The 15,738-nt window shown below is 45.0% G+C and overlaps 1 protein-coding gene across 1 annotated transcript; it reads left to right on the forward strand.

The window, feature by feature from the left end:
• The first annotated feature begins 260 nt into the window (after positions 1 to 260).
• CALM1 (calmodulin 1) lies at positions 261 to 9,268 on the forward strand. The gene is made up of 6 exons (XM_081290664.1): positions 261 to 500; positions 3,204 to 3,234; positions 4,327 to 4,470; positions 6,917 to 7,023; positions 7,429 to 7,564; positions 7,739 to 9,268. The coding sequence occupies exons 1-6, from the start codon at positions 498 to 500 to the stop codon at positions 7,765 to 7,767; spliced, it is 450 nt and encodes a 149-aa protein (XP_081146790.1). The 5' UTR covers positions 261 to 497; the 3' UTR covers positions 7,768 to 9,268.
• The last annotated feature ends 6,470 nt before the right edge of the window (positions 9,269 to 15,738 follow it).

Here is a 15,738-nt window from a genome sequence, read left to right on the forward strand (position 1 = left end):
TTCCGTCTCGCCCCAGCCCAGGCTGCGCGTCTCAAGAACACTCCCAACCACACCTGCCCCGCGACAGCGCGTCCCTCCCCGACCCCTGTGGTCCCTGTCCCGGGGCTGGGCCGGCCGCGGTGGGAGCGCAGGGGGCGGCGGGAGGCCGGCGGGGCTGAGGGGCGGGGCCAAGCGGAAAGGCCCGGCCGTCGCAGCGCCGCCCTGCGCGAGGAGGCCCAGCCGCGGCGGAGGGATACGACGCGCCATATATATATTCAGCAGCGCGCAGGATCGCGCTCCGGCAGTGGTGCTCGGAGTCTCGTGGACGCGGCGCCGTTACTCGCACTCGGGCGGCGGCGGCGGCGGCGCAGGCGGCGACGGAGCCAGTACTTCTCCTCGCAGCGCTCACCTCGCCTTAGCAACAGCAGCAGCAGCAGCAGAGGCACCTCTGCCGTCACAGCTACTGCGCTGGTGCAGCTACTCTTCGCTCCCTCTGCTCTTCCTCCCTTCACTGCACCATGGTAGGTCGGGAGCGGCAAACGTCCGCATAGCAACTGCCTAAGATTAGCAGATTTTTAGTTAAGTCTTCCCCCCCACCCTTTTTTTTTCCAGTTGTGGTTTTTCTCTCTTTGCCTGGTGTTACGCAGCAGATGAGGATGAAAAGGTGCATTTCGGATATGCATCTCAGTTTTCTCTGCCAGGGATCCTTTAATTTCGGACCCCTTGGAACTTGGCCTTGGGCTGTCCGCCGGTTTGTGCTGTGGCCACAGCTGCACCGGGGCCTTCCGCATCCACTCCCTCCCTCAGCCCCGCACCCACTGCACCCAGCGCGCCGCACCCGGGCTGCCTGCAGCGCTGCGCCTCAGCCTGGGCCCCGGGGGGCGGGGGAGCCGGGCGGGGCCGGGCACTGACGCCCCCCCTCGTTTTGGCCGAGGCTTGAAGGTGGCGGGTCCGGCGGGCAGCGGAGAATGAATGGACCCAAGCGAACCCGTGGCGCATATTCCTTCGGCCGCGGGGTCTAAGGTGCAGTCAGCGGCCGACTCCCCAGTCGACCCTGTTGGGCGCTCTCCTACGGCCACTGTCCCCTCCTTCCTCCAGGGGGGCGCGGCGCGGGCGTGGGCTGGGAAGGAAGGAGCCGGGGAAGGGTGGGGTGGGGGCAGGAAGGCGAGGGGTGGGGGGCGGAGAGGGCGGAAGCGTCGGGCCGGCCGCCCTGCGCCCGGGCGGGGCCCTGCGGTGTGGCTCGGGCGCGTGTCTCCTTGTTCCGCACCCCTGCGGCCCCCCACCCCGTGCAGTGGCAGAGGCGTGCGAGCGCCTGGTTTCACCAGGAGGCCCCCCTCCCGCGGGAGGCGCTCGGTCGCACTAATTGGGGCGGAGGGGCGGGGGAGGAGGGAGCTGGCGCGCGACTCGTTTCCATTAGAGACGCAAAGTTTCTGCTCCGCGAGGAGGTGGCGGCGGCGCGAAGGGCTCGCCGCCTGGGGGAACAGAATCGGGTGGGAAGGTGCGGGGCTGCTGTGGCTGAGAAGTGGGGATCGCCCTGGCTGAAGAGGGGTGGCACCCCGCCTTGGGGTCTTCTCGCCCCTCCTGCTCTTGGGAGTGCACCTCTGTCCCACCGCTGGCCTCAGTCCGCAGAGAGATGCCCTCCACGTTTCCGCTTTCTCTGCAGCCTCTAGATTGCCAGGTGCAACTGTGCGCCTTGCTGGGTGCGTTTTTCCACTGCCCCTTTCCTCCCTCAGCGGGCAGGGCTGACATCATCGGCAGCGTTTTCTGGATTGGTGGCATGGTGCTTCCCGACAGGGTTCTGGAACGCCTTTGCCCCAAGGCTAACAGAATTTGGGGGAAGTGGATTTCGATGTCTGGAAGATGGATACTCTTGATAACTCTTCGGACATAGAGTTTTGCGGGGAAGTGGGAATGTACTCCCCAGTGAGGTGACAGTTTCTTCATGCTTCCTGTTGTATTATATGTTGCCCGGAGTTACGTAAAGCATCCAGCCTCCTTCATTTGATTTAAGTAAAAGTAATTTTCAGTGATTGGGGTAACAGACGGAAAATGTACTTATAAGTTGTAAAAAACAAACAAACAACAACAACAAAAAAACAAGTCTTCCCCCACGCCTATCAATATATTGGAACACCTTTCTTCCTGTGAAAGTTTTCACTTTAACACCATCTGCTTTCTATTAGTTCCTATTTTGTAACTAGCTTCGTTAGGCATCCTTCATGAAAATAAAAATATATATTAGTTTTCCTTGTTTTTGAATTCCCCCTATTGTGAGCACAGATTCGGTGTTGCAGAGACCACATAATGCAAGTGAGAATTAACTTCGTGGTCATTATCACATTGAATAAAGTGTTTATTATGAGCAATTTATGGCATTCTTAGGGTAAATACAGGAAATTTAATAGTTTACTGCTTTTCATCAAAAAAGGGGTGGGGGGGTATAGTCTGATAATTTGTAGTGTTCTGTGTTTTTGCAGTCTTGTAACACGACTCTTTCCCCTGGCTTCTGAATTGTAGGCTAATTTGACTGAAGGCATTAGCCTTTGTAAATGGTAGGCTTTTTAACAAATAAATGCCTAATTTAAATGAATGGAAAGCATTTATTACATGGGAATGAAGCTAGTGGGGTAAGCCATTGATGTATATTTATATTTCTACTTAATTGTTTCTCATAAAAGGGTATAAAAGCCTGTTAATCCAACCCAATGCTATTATGTAACACCAGTTTGGAGATTTTGAGAGCCCAAAGCAATGCGCGAAGTGCGCTAAAAGTGGGCCCCTGGACAAGATCCGGATCCTGGGCTGCGGTGGCAGCAGCACTGGGTTGTATGGGTTGGATAGGAGCCGAAGCTGCAGCCTCCATGGCGCAGGAGGTGGCGCTCTTCTCTCTCAGCCTGCTGCAGCAGCAGCTACTGCGCGGTTGGGCCTTTTGCCACTAGAGGTGCCATTTTTCATGTTATGAGCTGACCCTACCTAGCCCAGACCTCAGAGCAAGCTGCAATCTGTAGGCCAGAAGAGAAACCTGAAGGGAGCAGATGTTGTCGCTTCCTTGCCATTCTTTGTTAAACTAACATAAGTGGTTTCCTCTATTCTAATCGCCTTCATTAAATGATAGTGCTAATGATATCAAATGATTTTAAGATTGATTTTTGAAAGATTATAATATTAAAATTGTTGATGTCAGCTAAATTCATTGAATTATAACCTTTTCTTTCTCCATATAGGCTGATCAGCTGACTGAAGAACAGATTGCTGGTAAGTTGATGACTCCGGGGAGTCCCTAGAAGGCTGGAACTAGGTTCTGACTCAGTTTTGGTGACTCTTCTGTCCCTTTCTCCCTACAGTCTGAGCAGTTTTCGAAGAATTTACTTAAGTCAAGAGAGTAAGGAAAAAAATATTTAGGCCAGGTGTTATTCCTGGCCAGTCTTTTAGTGATTGAAGGGAAGGAAGTGGAACTGGGAATGCCCACCGGTTATACCCCAGGCTGTCTGTGCTTTGCCATGCACGCAGCATACATGCTGCGGCACCAAGCTTGCTCTTCCAGAGTTGGATTTACAGTTCTATGCCAAAGGTCTTTTAGCTTTTGCTTGGTATCCTAAAATAAATGGGAATGGGTAGAAATGAGTGTTGGAATCAATATGTTAATTGGGAAGTGAGTTACATTAGTTTGGATTTTAGTCTTTTTTCTATTTATACATCAGTGGGATTCGTTGTTGCATATTCATACATGCATGTAACAGTTTGGTCTGTTTCCTTGTCTGGTACCTTCCCTTTCCCCTCCTCCTGGCCCCTTTCCTTCATTGATTTTCCGTTTTCACTAGGTGGTCCTCCTTTTTCAATTTTAGCTCTTTAATATTCCATGGAGCACTTGTTTTGAGATTGCTTCTTTTCGGGAAACCAGGAATGCTCTGAAACACTCTGAATGCACTGTAGAGAGAACATAGGAATGGACATTTCTAGTAGCTTTCATGTCACTATGAAGCGAGAGGTTCTTATGACTATAGAAATTTAACATAAAGGGATTTTAAGAGAATATGTGGACCAATCGTCTCATGCTGGATGCAGTTAGGACTAATTTTAGGCTTGTTCAAGCTTAACTTTCTTTAAAAATATGAGGTTATTGTGGTTTTATGGTATTGGTTACCAGGAGCAGTATTTGTTTTATAGGCTGCTCTGACAGCTAGGCCAACATGACTGTCGTGGTCTTTATTTTAGAAGATGAAGACCAGGTGGTTTCTGATAACTTGCACAACTTGGATGACTTGCTTTGGCAAGCCCCCAGAAAGTGTGTGTTGTGACTAGATTGGGTAAAGGCATTGATTCTAAAGGATACATTTTTGTTTTCAGAATTCAAGGAAGCTTTCTCCTTATTTGATAAAGATGGCGATGGCACCATCACAACAAAAGAACTTGGAACCGTCATGAGGTCACTGGGTCAAAACCCGACAGAAGCCGAATTGCAGGATATGATCAACGAAGTAGATGCTGATGGTAAGGGTTTTAGACCTGTGAATAAGTGCCAGTCTAGTGTAATTCAAGTTCAGACACGTTACAAGATTGTCTTTCAGGTCCCAGAGCAAAGCAGTGAGCAGAGTTTGTTTCTGTGGTTGACTTTATAGCCATTGACATTAAATAGAAGATTATGGGCCTGCCATTGACCCTGCTCACTGTCTAGAGCGTTGCCTGGATAAGATAGCTGCATTGTTCCTTTCTGCTTGCTGTGACCTATAGCTCAAATCTTACCAACTGTTCCACTAGTCTGCAATGAGCTCTATGGGGGGAGTAAAAATAAATAGCCATAGAATATGCTCTTAAAAAAATCCCTAAGAGGAAGAGAATCCCTCAAGTGCAGCAGGTGAAGATCACTCTTAGAAATCAACATTACAGCTTAAGACAGTGTAAGTGGTGGGTGTTTGCTAAGGAGCACCACAGGAGGCTGGGGGAAGGGTGTCTGATGACTGTAGGGATAGATGTGCAGAACCAAGAGAAGGGGAAGTTGCACGAGGTGTACCCCAAGAAAGAAGCGGCAGTCACCCCTGTAGCAGTTCATCCTCATTCCCCCCGCTACTCCTCCAGGGCACAGCCGCTTTCACGGCTTACTTCCAGCAGTAAACAGACACACCTCACAACCTGTGAATTTTTGCAAATCATATATACTCACTAATGTGCCACATAAGATTGTAGAACACAATATATTTTTAAAATTTTTTTTTATTGTTGGTACACAATATATTTTTAAAAGATGAGCTAAGAATAAACAGTTTGGATCTAGACTTTACTTTCTAGGTAATTGACCTGATAGTAGCCATTTAGAAAAATATGGTACTGTAAGGAGATGTAATAGAATTATACTTGTCAAAAACATTTAGAAGCAGAGTTTATAGTTAAGCTCTTTGACAAGGATTTCTGGGACCATTAGAGTTACTTTCAAAGACTGTTTTAGAAAAGTGAACTTTCCATAGTTAGGTCTAGTTTTATTTTGTTGTTGTTGTTTTGTTTTGTTTTGTTTTTTTGGTACAGGGGATTGAACTCAGAGGCACTCAACCACTGAGCCACATCCCCAGCCCTATTTTGTATTTTATTTAGAGAAAGGGTCTCACTGACTAAGAACCTCGCCATTGCTGAGGCTGGCTTTGAACTTGCGATCCTCCTGACACAGCCTCCTGAGCCACTGGGATTGCAGGCGTGCGCCACCACGCCCCACTAGGTCTAGTTTTATGGCTAAGGTGATTAGACATCTAGGAACATGAGTGGCTCCCTCCAGTTTTGTGTGAACTCTGGGAAACTAGGGGATGGAAGGAGGTATATTTGGCTCTCAAACTATATGGGGGAAGTTGCATCAAGCTACTAAATTGTGTATTTGCTCTGAGTAAATATGGTGGTACCTAAACATCTTTGCGTGATTGTGAGATAGCACTTCATTTTGTCTTGCATGAATATCAGTTTTGCTGTAAAATTTTAGAGGCCTAAAAGACTTTAAGAAATTTCTGAATTTTTGAAAAATTAGTTAATTTTTTTGTAGATCTGGTATGAAACTCAGGGCCTTGTGCAAGCTGAACTATATCCTCAGTGCCGGAATTACTCTGTTTTAGAGGTACTGGTGAAAATGAGTAACTTAACCTGATGATTTTTTTCTAATTTTATTTTCATTTAATTCAAGTAACAATGGAGGCTTGTTTTGGGGGTATCCATTTGTTAGTTTTAGGGGAATTATTTGGAATACTGCCCATAAAGTGAATGCTTGTGACAGTGTCCTAATATTAATAGTCTGAGCTGGAAATGCTTCTGATCATTTCCTTTAGTGTGAAGTAGAGAGTTACTTTGGGGCTAATGATGTAGCTTAGTGGTGTAGTGCATGCTAGCATCTGAGGAGCCCTGGATTCAGTCCCTTGTACCAAAAGAAAAAAAAGACTTGGGAGAAAAATGATTAGGTGACTCATAGTGTGGCTGAAAAATGCTCCTGGAGAAGACTATGGCCCGTGCATAACCATTTTTCCCACTCTTATTCTCCTTTTGTCCCTAAAGCAGTTCATATATCACTGGCTTCAGTAGCTAAGGTAGAGTTAAGCCTGAGTGATCTCCTTAGTTCAGGGTGGGAAGTCGAGAGTGCTTGTTTCAAAAGTGGGAAGATTGTTTCTGCGATGTGCTGCTTTCCCCTTGAACTGCCCAGCTAACTTCGGTGGTCACAAATGCAGACATATGGTTTCCTTTGTATCTTTCAGTGCTGCCCTGGGCACCGATGATTAATTTGAATCATGTGAAATTTGCCCTGTGAAGTATTTGAACATTTTAGACCTATAAAAAGATTGATCCTAATAAAACAGTCACTTTGTTACAGCAAGTGCTTGCCATTCCGTATAATGGCACCAAAATTATTACTGCAGAGCTGGGTTAAGCAGTGCTTATCTTACATGAGCTTTTTGTTTCTTATTTTGAGGTAATGGCACCATTGACTTCCCAGAATTTTTGACTATGATGGCTAGAAAAATGAAAGATACCGATAGTGAAGAAGAAATCCGCGAGGCATTCCGAGTCTTTGACAAGGTAATTCTGCATCTGTGTTGCAGGTGGTCTGACTTTTTTGGCCATCACATCTGATGGCTGCAGTGGTCAGTCAGTGAGACACAGCCTCACTGCCTGAGCCTCTGGTCTTGCTTCCAGGTATCCTGATTTCTTTAGTAATCTTGCTGGTTGAGGGGAGGGAGGCATAATAGAGAGGGTCTTTAAACCACCTCTGATTATTACTTTCAGTACTTGTTAATGGAAAAAAATCCCAAAATTCGCCGTGGTGTTAGTTGGCCTGTGGTTAGTAGGTAGAGGTGGGAGCTGGAGATGGGAGCGGTGTTGATGTCAGCAAAATTGGCAGTAACTTGAGAGGAGGGGCATAATTAAGTTAAAGACCTTCTTGCTCACCAAACCACCATCCATAACAATGCTGAATATTCCCAGGATGGAAATGGTTACATCAGTGCAGCAGAACTACGTCACGTCATGACAAACTTAGGAGAAAAACTAACAGATGAAGAAGTAGATGAAATGATCAGAGAAGCAGATATTGATGGAGACGGACAAGTCAACTATGAAGGTAAAGCCCTAAAAACTGCTTTGGCTTAGTCTTCAGTAGTCTTCTTTTGGATCTGAAAACAAATCCGCTGTTTCTCTAGACATTACTGATTTTGTTGTACGCAGAGTAGAGATGTTGTTTTTACTAAAGCTGCTTTTGAAGATAACCAAAAGTTATGATTATTTGTCTTTTCAGAATTCGTACAGATGATGACTGCAAAATGAAGACCTACTTTCAACTACTTTTTCCCCCCTCTAGAAGAATCAAATTGAATCTTTTACTTACCTCTTGCAAAAAAAAAAAAAGAAAAAAAAGAAAAGAAAAAAGTTCATTTATTCATTCTGTTTCTATATAGCAAAACTGAATGTCAAAAGTACCTTCTGTCCACACACACAAAATCTGCATGTATTGGTTGGTGGTCCTGTCCCCTAAAGATCAAGCTCCACACCAGTTTTACAATATAAATACTGTACTACCTTAATGATAAGGAAGCACTTAGTGGACTCCTTAAAGTTCCATTTGCTAATGATTAATACACTGTTTGGGCTGGCCAGTTTTTCATGCATGCAGCTTGATGATTGAGCACAGTCAGGCATTTGTATTAAAATCAAAAAATGAAAAAAACAAATTCAAGACTATCAGATGGGTCCTAGTGCAGTTTGTTAGCATAAATTGTCATAGCTGGTTTACCGAAAACACATTTAAAATTGGTTTACCTCAGGATGATGTGCAGAAAATGGGTGAAGGTTAAACTGCTGAGACGGTAGCCCCAGTAGTCCGATGGTCCTCTTGTACTTCATGTGCTCTGACCCATGGTGACAATGACACCCTGGTGGTATGCCTGCATATGTTGGTTTAGCATTGTCTGCATTGTGTTAGAGTGAAATGGGTGTCAGGCTGTCACCTCTCACACAATTTTTAATAAGAATTCTTTATCAAGGGAGCATCTTTGGACTCTCTGTTTTTAAAACCTTCTGAACCATGACTTGGAGCCGGCAGGGTAGGCTGTGGCTGTGGACTTCAGCACAACCATCAACGTTGCTGTTCAAGAAATTATAATTTACGTCCATTCCAAGTTGTAAATGCTAGTCTTTTTTTTTTTTTTTTCCAATAAAAGACCATTAACTTAAAGTGGTGTTAAATGCTTTGTAAAGCTGAGATCTAAAGGGGGATGAGGCAGTTGAAGGGGAGACCAATGTACATTAAATACCCACAGCCCAGTGGTGGGTTTTCCCTCCCTCCAAGATTCCAGCACCACCTCCGAGCCCAAGACCTTGCCTAAACATGGGCAGCTGCCACCGATGGCTTTTATCATACGTAAGGATGTGTAAGTCTAGTTGCATTTTTCTCTGGGGGGGAGGGGGGAGGCAAATCATGGTAACTTAATGACCTATTCAGGCTGTGGAGCTCTTAAGGAAGGAAAAAACCACTTTCTCAAGCATGTATTTAGGGGTTCTTCTCAATTGTGCTGCTGATTACCTGTTTTATGTAACTACTTGAGACCATCTGTGCAAGAGACATGGTTTAGTGTGTCTGTAATTCAATCCTCGCTGTGTGTGGTAGAAGCAGTAGTCCTTTTCTAAGCCAGTCTCTTCATGCCTAAAAGACACTACCAGGGACCTTTGATTCCATTTTTAATTTATGATTCTATTTAACATCCCCCTTTTTCTTTTTTTCTTTAAGTTGACTTGGCTTTGCTCCACACCCCCTTCCCCACCCCCTCCAGGTAGAACTAATGCTAAGCCTCTGGCTTGAAAGTAAAACTCCAGCCCAGAGTGAATTTCATGTCTAATTATAAACCTGTAACCAAAACTCTGACATGCTGATACCGGTTTTGTAATGGAATTGGTCCATTTTAAAAAGCCCCCTTAAAAGCATATTGCCTTTAATGCAGTGCTCTTGAAATGCAGGCTGGGTTTGTATTTTTCAGGGTGTTCACTGGTTGTGTCTTAGCAGGGAGATGGGTTCTTGAGTGGTGGCATGGGTGGTTTTAATTTGCCAGGGGATGGTGGTGGCAGGCTGCTAGCAAGGCAGTGTGAGGAGCTCTTGGCAGCCAAATGGGTGCGTTCAGGGCTGATTTAGAGCCCCTTGGCTTCTCCTTCCTCTCCTACTCCCTGTCTTTCTGGCATTTTGTAGCTTGTTAGTTTTCTGCCAGAGGGGTGGGTCAGAGCAGTGGAGAGGACACATTGCCTGTGGCCTCTGCTGTGAGTCCTTGGACGGGTAGTTGGCTGTGAACTAAGGGCTGGCTTTCTCAATTCCCTGAGTCTGCGGGAACACCCGAGTACCTGGGGTTCCTCTTCTGTTGAGTTACTGAGGGCTTCTGGTTTGAACAAGTGAACGACATGGATGTTTCTGGTAGGGAGGTCAAATGGCCCAGTTGCTGACCCAGTCTCAGGCCTTTGGTCATGACTGGTAGTTTCAAAGTGGGGTGGGGATGGCAAATTGTTTTTAAAAACTTAACCTCTCTCACCCTTTTACTGAGTCTTTCTAGAAGTGGGTGGACTCTATTTTCATAGTCCTGCAGCCTATCCTAAAAGACTACTTTTGAAACAGGATTCTTGGGGGGCCAGGATCCTGTATGGGAACCAGAAGCTCACCCTCCTCCCCAGGGAATAACGTTGGGGCCTGGAACAGAGGTGAGGCAGAGTCTACTGTAGCCTTCACCCCTGGCGTCTGGGGGCAGGACCAGCCCAGGGGTGGGTGTCAGCAGTCTGAGTTTGAGGAAAGAGCCTGGTGTCATGGCAGTACCCTTGAAGTTGGGTAGCACCTTCCTGTAAACTCGCCCCTACTTCGAACTACTCTATAAATATATACATATATTTATATATATAAAATGACTAGTTTAACTGGCATCCTGCTTCAGCCTGAGACTTGCCATAAGAAACTGCTGAGTACTTGGCAAAGCCTTTCATAGTTTCGTTCTCCATCTGTTTGGGGTAGGTGTTGAGCAAGGCAAGTGGGTCTCAATACTTCAGAGGGTCTTTGATGCACTGTTGCCAGGGAAGGCTTTTTCTGATTTTTTGACAAATTTTTGCACACTTTAATTGGTGTCTTTTGGCAACTTAAAACACATTGAAGATGAGCTATTGTACATATTTTTATATTCTCTTTATAAATGCATGTCAGACTGTACTTGTACCAATATTGGAATGAATGGCTGTCCAGTAGGCCTAGTGCTGCTGTCACATCAGAGGAATAGCATATATATTAGCCCCTCAGCATCCTGGAAACCTCTTCCTGAACAAAGAATGTAAATTTGGTCAAGTCTACTCTTCAATTATTTTAACCATTTGAATTATTTATTGTATATCCTAAATATATTTATCCTTTTGAGAGTGACTAGATTTCCACTGATGTGTCTTAATCTGTCCCTTCAGATGGCAGTTAATGGTTTTCCTTTTTAATCCCTTGAAGTTGTCCTGTAGGAGACAGAAACTGTCTGTCCCTTGGAGTAGAAGGTAGTGGCATGGGTAGAGTGTGTTCTTTCTCCAAATCTATTATGATGTTCATTAAACACTTCTATAGCAAAGATGGCGGTGGTTCTTTTGTTACTGAAGTTGCCCTTCACCATGGCTATTTGGAAAGGAGATGTACTTGAACGTTTCTGTAAATCTCAAACTGTTTGGAGATTCAACCACCTCTCGGATGGGGGACCAACTCTATGGAAATTGTAAATAAGTTTTATTTATAAACCTGGCACTGTATTCAATAAACATTTCTTCAGCCTTTCATCTCTAACTGCGAACTGTGTAGGTTTTTAGCTTGAATAGCTTTCAATCCCTTTTGCTCTATGAAGAAGGGGAACCTGCCTTCAGATGGAAGTCCGCCTGGGCTCCAGTGTAGCCCTGAGGGTGAGAGGCCAGAAGTGCCGTGGGTCCATCCCGTGGCAGCCTTACTCTAGCATGAAGTACTTCGGGTGTTGATAGCTGACATTTTAACCCTGTCTCTTGGCCTGTTAGTACATCCATGCTTCCTTTATGTAAAAAAAAAAATTCATACCACAGATTAATTTCTCTTTGACCTTAACATCAATCCAATTTTCTGGGAATTGTTGTTTTAGTACCAGGGATTGAACCCAGGGTGCTTAGCCACTGAGCTACATCCCCAGCCCTTTTAATTTTTTTATCTTGAGACAAGGTCTTGCTAAGTTGTGGAGGATGGCTTTGAACTTGTGATCCTCCTGCCTCAGTCTCCCAAATTGCTGGGATTATAGGCGTGTGCCACTGCACCTGGCAAGAAATACATTTTTCATATGGGGATTTTAAATGACAGAAGCACCTCCACTGGCCTCCAGAGGAGACAGCCGAGGAAAGTGGGAAGGGCATGCAGTTTCCAGTGGTGTGGAAACCTCCCAGCTCCATCCCCAACCCTCATTTCTAGACCTCTGTTTCCAGAAGAATCTTTTCTACCCTGGTTCCAATCCCACACACGGAAGCAGTGAGAAGATCAAAAAGAAGATCACAGGATAAGCCTTGCTTTAGCCAGAAGGCTTGAGGCCCATCTCCAGGGAGCATTTAAACATCCCCTCCTATATGCAGGAGCTGGTATTCCACCCTAGGACAAAGCCCTCTCTCCTCCAAGACTTGGAGCCTGGCTTCAAGTCTGAGTTCTGTCCCTCTGTGACCTTGGGCAGTTTCCTTACCATCTCTGGGTCTCTGTTTCCTGATTGTTAAAATAAGACAGCTGGACTGGTACCTTCTGCCTGTGGCTTTCCAGGATTCTGACCCACCTGGTTTGGCTCCTCTTGGTGTTTGAACTGATGAAAATTGCAACCTAAAGTGGGAGAGAAATCGCATAGGAGTCCTGAGTCCTTCGAGCTGACAAGTGGGTCTTTAAAATTCTGAGCACCTCCATATTGGGGGTGGACTGGAGGCTACATTTGCTATCAAGGCAGTGATGTAATAGTGGAACCTGGGTCAGAAAAACTGATAATTGAGTGACCCATTCGTCCAGAACGGAATTAAGAAGTTACCACTGGGCCAGTCAGGGATTCGGTCCAGCTGACAGCGTCATCTGATTTGTCAATAGCTCTGGTTTAGGAAAAGACATGCACATTTCCGATTTGAGCTGAACTTTCCCGGGCACTGGGGGGCTGGAGCACCCAGTGACTCACGATGCCTTAGAAGGAAATAAAACAAAAGCTTTTTATAGCCCGGTTCTTCAGTCTCCCACTGCCCTTGCCCTCTGCCAGGGAGTGGGAGGAGCCAGCTCAGGCTGCACAGCCCACTGGGCGGGCCTGGCCAGCTTCCCACCTCCATGTGGGTCCCTGAACTTGGGTTTAAAAAAAACAGGCAGTTTCCCTTCTAAGAATTATTTATGTTTGTCTCATGCGTCAGCAACCTTCAAAGTGAGTATGAGTCGACATTGTCAGATAGTATTTCAAATGTCAAGTCTTGAGTTTTATTTTCATTTTTACGAAAACCAAAGGGAAAAAAAATCTGGAGTCTCCCTTGGTAAGATAATTTCTTGAACATTTTGTCACAACATAATCTTTTTGTTCTGGCTGCACAGAAGCATGTAGAGTTTGCATTTAGATGAATTCTTTTCTTTTTTTTTAAATTAGAGCATTATAACTACACATAGTATTTGGATTCCTCTTTCCCATTTTGAGTCTTTGTATACCTTTTAAATCGTGTGGGTTGTTTTTTGTTGTTGTTGTTGTTGTTGTTGTTACTGCATCTTATAATAAAATGTAAATTCTCCCCCCCCCAACAGACTAATGTCAAAATAAAGATTGGGATGGGTCTATTATTTTTTCTTTTTATTTTTTTAAAGTGTAGAGTATGTGCATAACATGCAAGAAGTCCTGGGTTCAATCCCAGAAAAAAAAAAAAGAAATAGGTAAAGTACTATAAAATAGTAATATCTTATTTAAAAGAACTAGGTGATAATGTGGTAGACCAAACTCCCCATGATGCAAATTGCAAGTATCCATATCTGATGATTCTCAAATGTTCTGGGTGCTTGCAATGACAAGAAGCTTGTTAACAGGCAATCCATTCTTATTTTCACAAAAGTATTTTTCTGATTCTAAAAGAAATGCTTTTATTGTATAAAATTTGTGATATCAATTCACCCACTATCTTACAAACTCTAGTCATCATTTTTTATTTCCTTTCAGAATTTTTTCTCATCATATGGATACAGAGACATAACTTAAAACATTTGGGTCTTTATATAGATTTAAAAAAATGAAGCATAATACTCTAGTAGTCATGATTATATGTCCCATAGATACATCTATATCACAACTTTTTTACTCCTTATATCTTTATTTAAGATGTAATTCATGTGTCATAAAGTTCACCCTTTTAGTATATTTGCAACCATTACCACTAATCTTAGGACATTTTGTTGCAGGGCTGGAGATGGAACCCAGGATCTTGCACATGCTAGGCCATTGCGGTCCAACTGAGCCCTATCCCTTGTCCCTAACTTTAGGACAGTTTCATCATCCCTAAAAGAGACCCAGTAACCAGTCACTCCCCATTCTCTTTCCCTCCAACACCCTGGCGAGCACTAGTCTACTTTCTGGATTCAAACAGGTCTGTGTTCAAATCCTGCCTTCCTAAGTGCAGTGCAGGTGCCAACTCTGCACATCAGTGTCCACAAAATGGGAAAACACTTTCCTCACCAGGCGGCCGTAAGAGTAGACGGGAGGGTGGGATCCTCTAGCATAGTGGCTAGCACACGGCAGGTGCCTGCTCCATTCACACAACATGGACTCTGTTGCCACAGAAGACGAGCTAGGGTGACAGTTGCTCTGGTTTGTTTGACACAGCTCAAGTTGGTTCTTGGGAACTGCCACTCCCTTTCCTTGTGAAGCGCACACCCTGTTTAAGCACCCACTTCTTATCCCTTGGGAAGCACAGTGATGGTCGCCGAATCCCGTCTTCCAGTGCTTGCTCTCTAGAGCTTACGGACAGGGCTGCCAGACCCTCCAAGGCCAGGCCTCAGAGCTTCTAGTGTGTTTCCTTGGTGCGTCCACAAGGCACTGCCTGGAGCATCGGGGGCACCTGCAGGCTCAGCAACCTCTGGAGCACAATGGAGGCTCTGTTCTTGTCCAAGGTCAGGAGAAGTCAATAGTTGGACCCTCTCTTATTCTTTGTGGACATTCCTCTACCTTCTGTCCCTGTCAGAGTCCTGTCTCCCGTTCCTTCTCTTCTAGAGCCCTGTGGCTCTAAATCAGAGTGTGCCTAACTCTTGAGGGATGCTCCTGCCCCCAGCCAGGTGCCTCCTCTCTAGGCTGGACTCAGCCAAGCTTCTAGCACTGTGGGGAGTGAAGCCATCTGGCCACCTCTCCTTTCCTCTCTTCCCCGCCAAAGTCTTGATCTTCAGCAGTTAGCCATGAATGACACAACACCCCTCAACTGCCAAGACCTTCTGATTCCAACTCAAGGTCAAAGACACAGCCTCAAACCCCAGAGGTGGGCAATGACCCAATGGCTGGCTAAATTTTTAGTGAGCTCTTCCGCTTTGAAGGGTTCTGGAAAGAACTCAGGGTCTGGAGGCAGCTGTTCAAACAGGGTAAATCCTGTAGCTCAGCCTTGCAAATGACTGCCCGGCTGTCCCTCGGCTGCCACCTGGCACCAGCCAGCGATTCCCAACGTACTTCTCGTGCTCTATTGGGAGAGCCTGCTGATTGAAGGAGAGCGAGAGGGTTGCATTTTCCTGATTTGCTCTTAGGTTGGAGGTCTACGATTTTCAGGGCTCTGGATTAGAGGGTTTCAAAATCTTGGAAGGCACAGTCTTCACCTTTTGAGGAGCTTTTCCAGGTTTTTGGTAGAAACAACATTATTAAATACAACTGTCAATCAAATAACAGCATGCCAACAAATAACATAAACCAACTGAAATACGTAAGACCTGATGCTGACATAGCATGAAAATGTACAAGGTAGGAATCAACCAGAATAAAGAAAACCAAACCATCATAGAGATTTTAATATATTCCTCTGAGTAATTGAGAAATCAGACAATTGAAGTTTGAATCACACAATTAGCAAGTTCAGTCTTATTATGTGTATGTAGAACACTACATCCAGCAATTAGAGAAGTCACATGAAAGATATTAGATATTAATATTATTAACCATAAATTAATAACTATATAGTTATAATATATACTTATATAAATAAATTGATTGTTATTATACTTATATAAATACATTAATAAATATTAATATTAGAGAATCA

This window comes from Spermophilus citellus (assembly GCF_964194105.1).
Source record: "Spermophilus citellus genome assembly, chromosome: 4".
NCBI classification, from domain to species: Eukaryota; Metazoa; Chordata; class Mammalia; order Rodentia; family Sciuridae; genus Spermophilus; species Spermophilus citellus.

Excerpts from the sequence above, each read along its gene's own strand:
- CALM1 (XM_081290664.1), top strand. Across the intron at positions 7,024-7,428 it reads CATTCCGAGTCTTTGACAAG|GATGGAAATGGTTACATCAG; the intron begins GTAATTCTGCAT and ends GAATATTCCCAG. Across the intron at positions 7,565-7,738 it reads CGGACAAGTCAACTATGAAG|AATTCGTACAGATGATGACT; the intron begins GTAAAGCCCTAA and ends TTGTCTTTTCAG.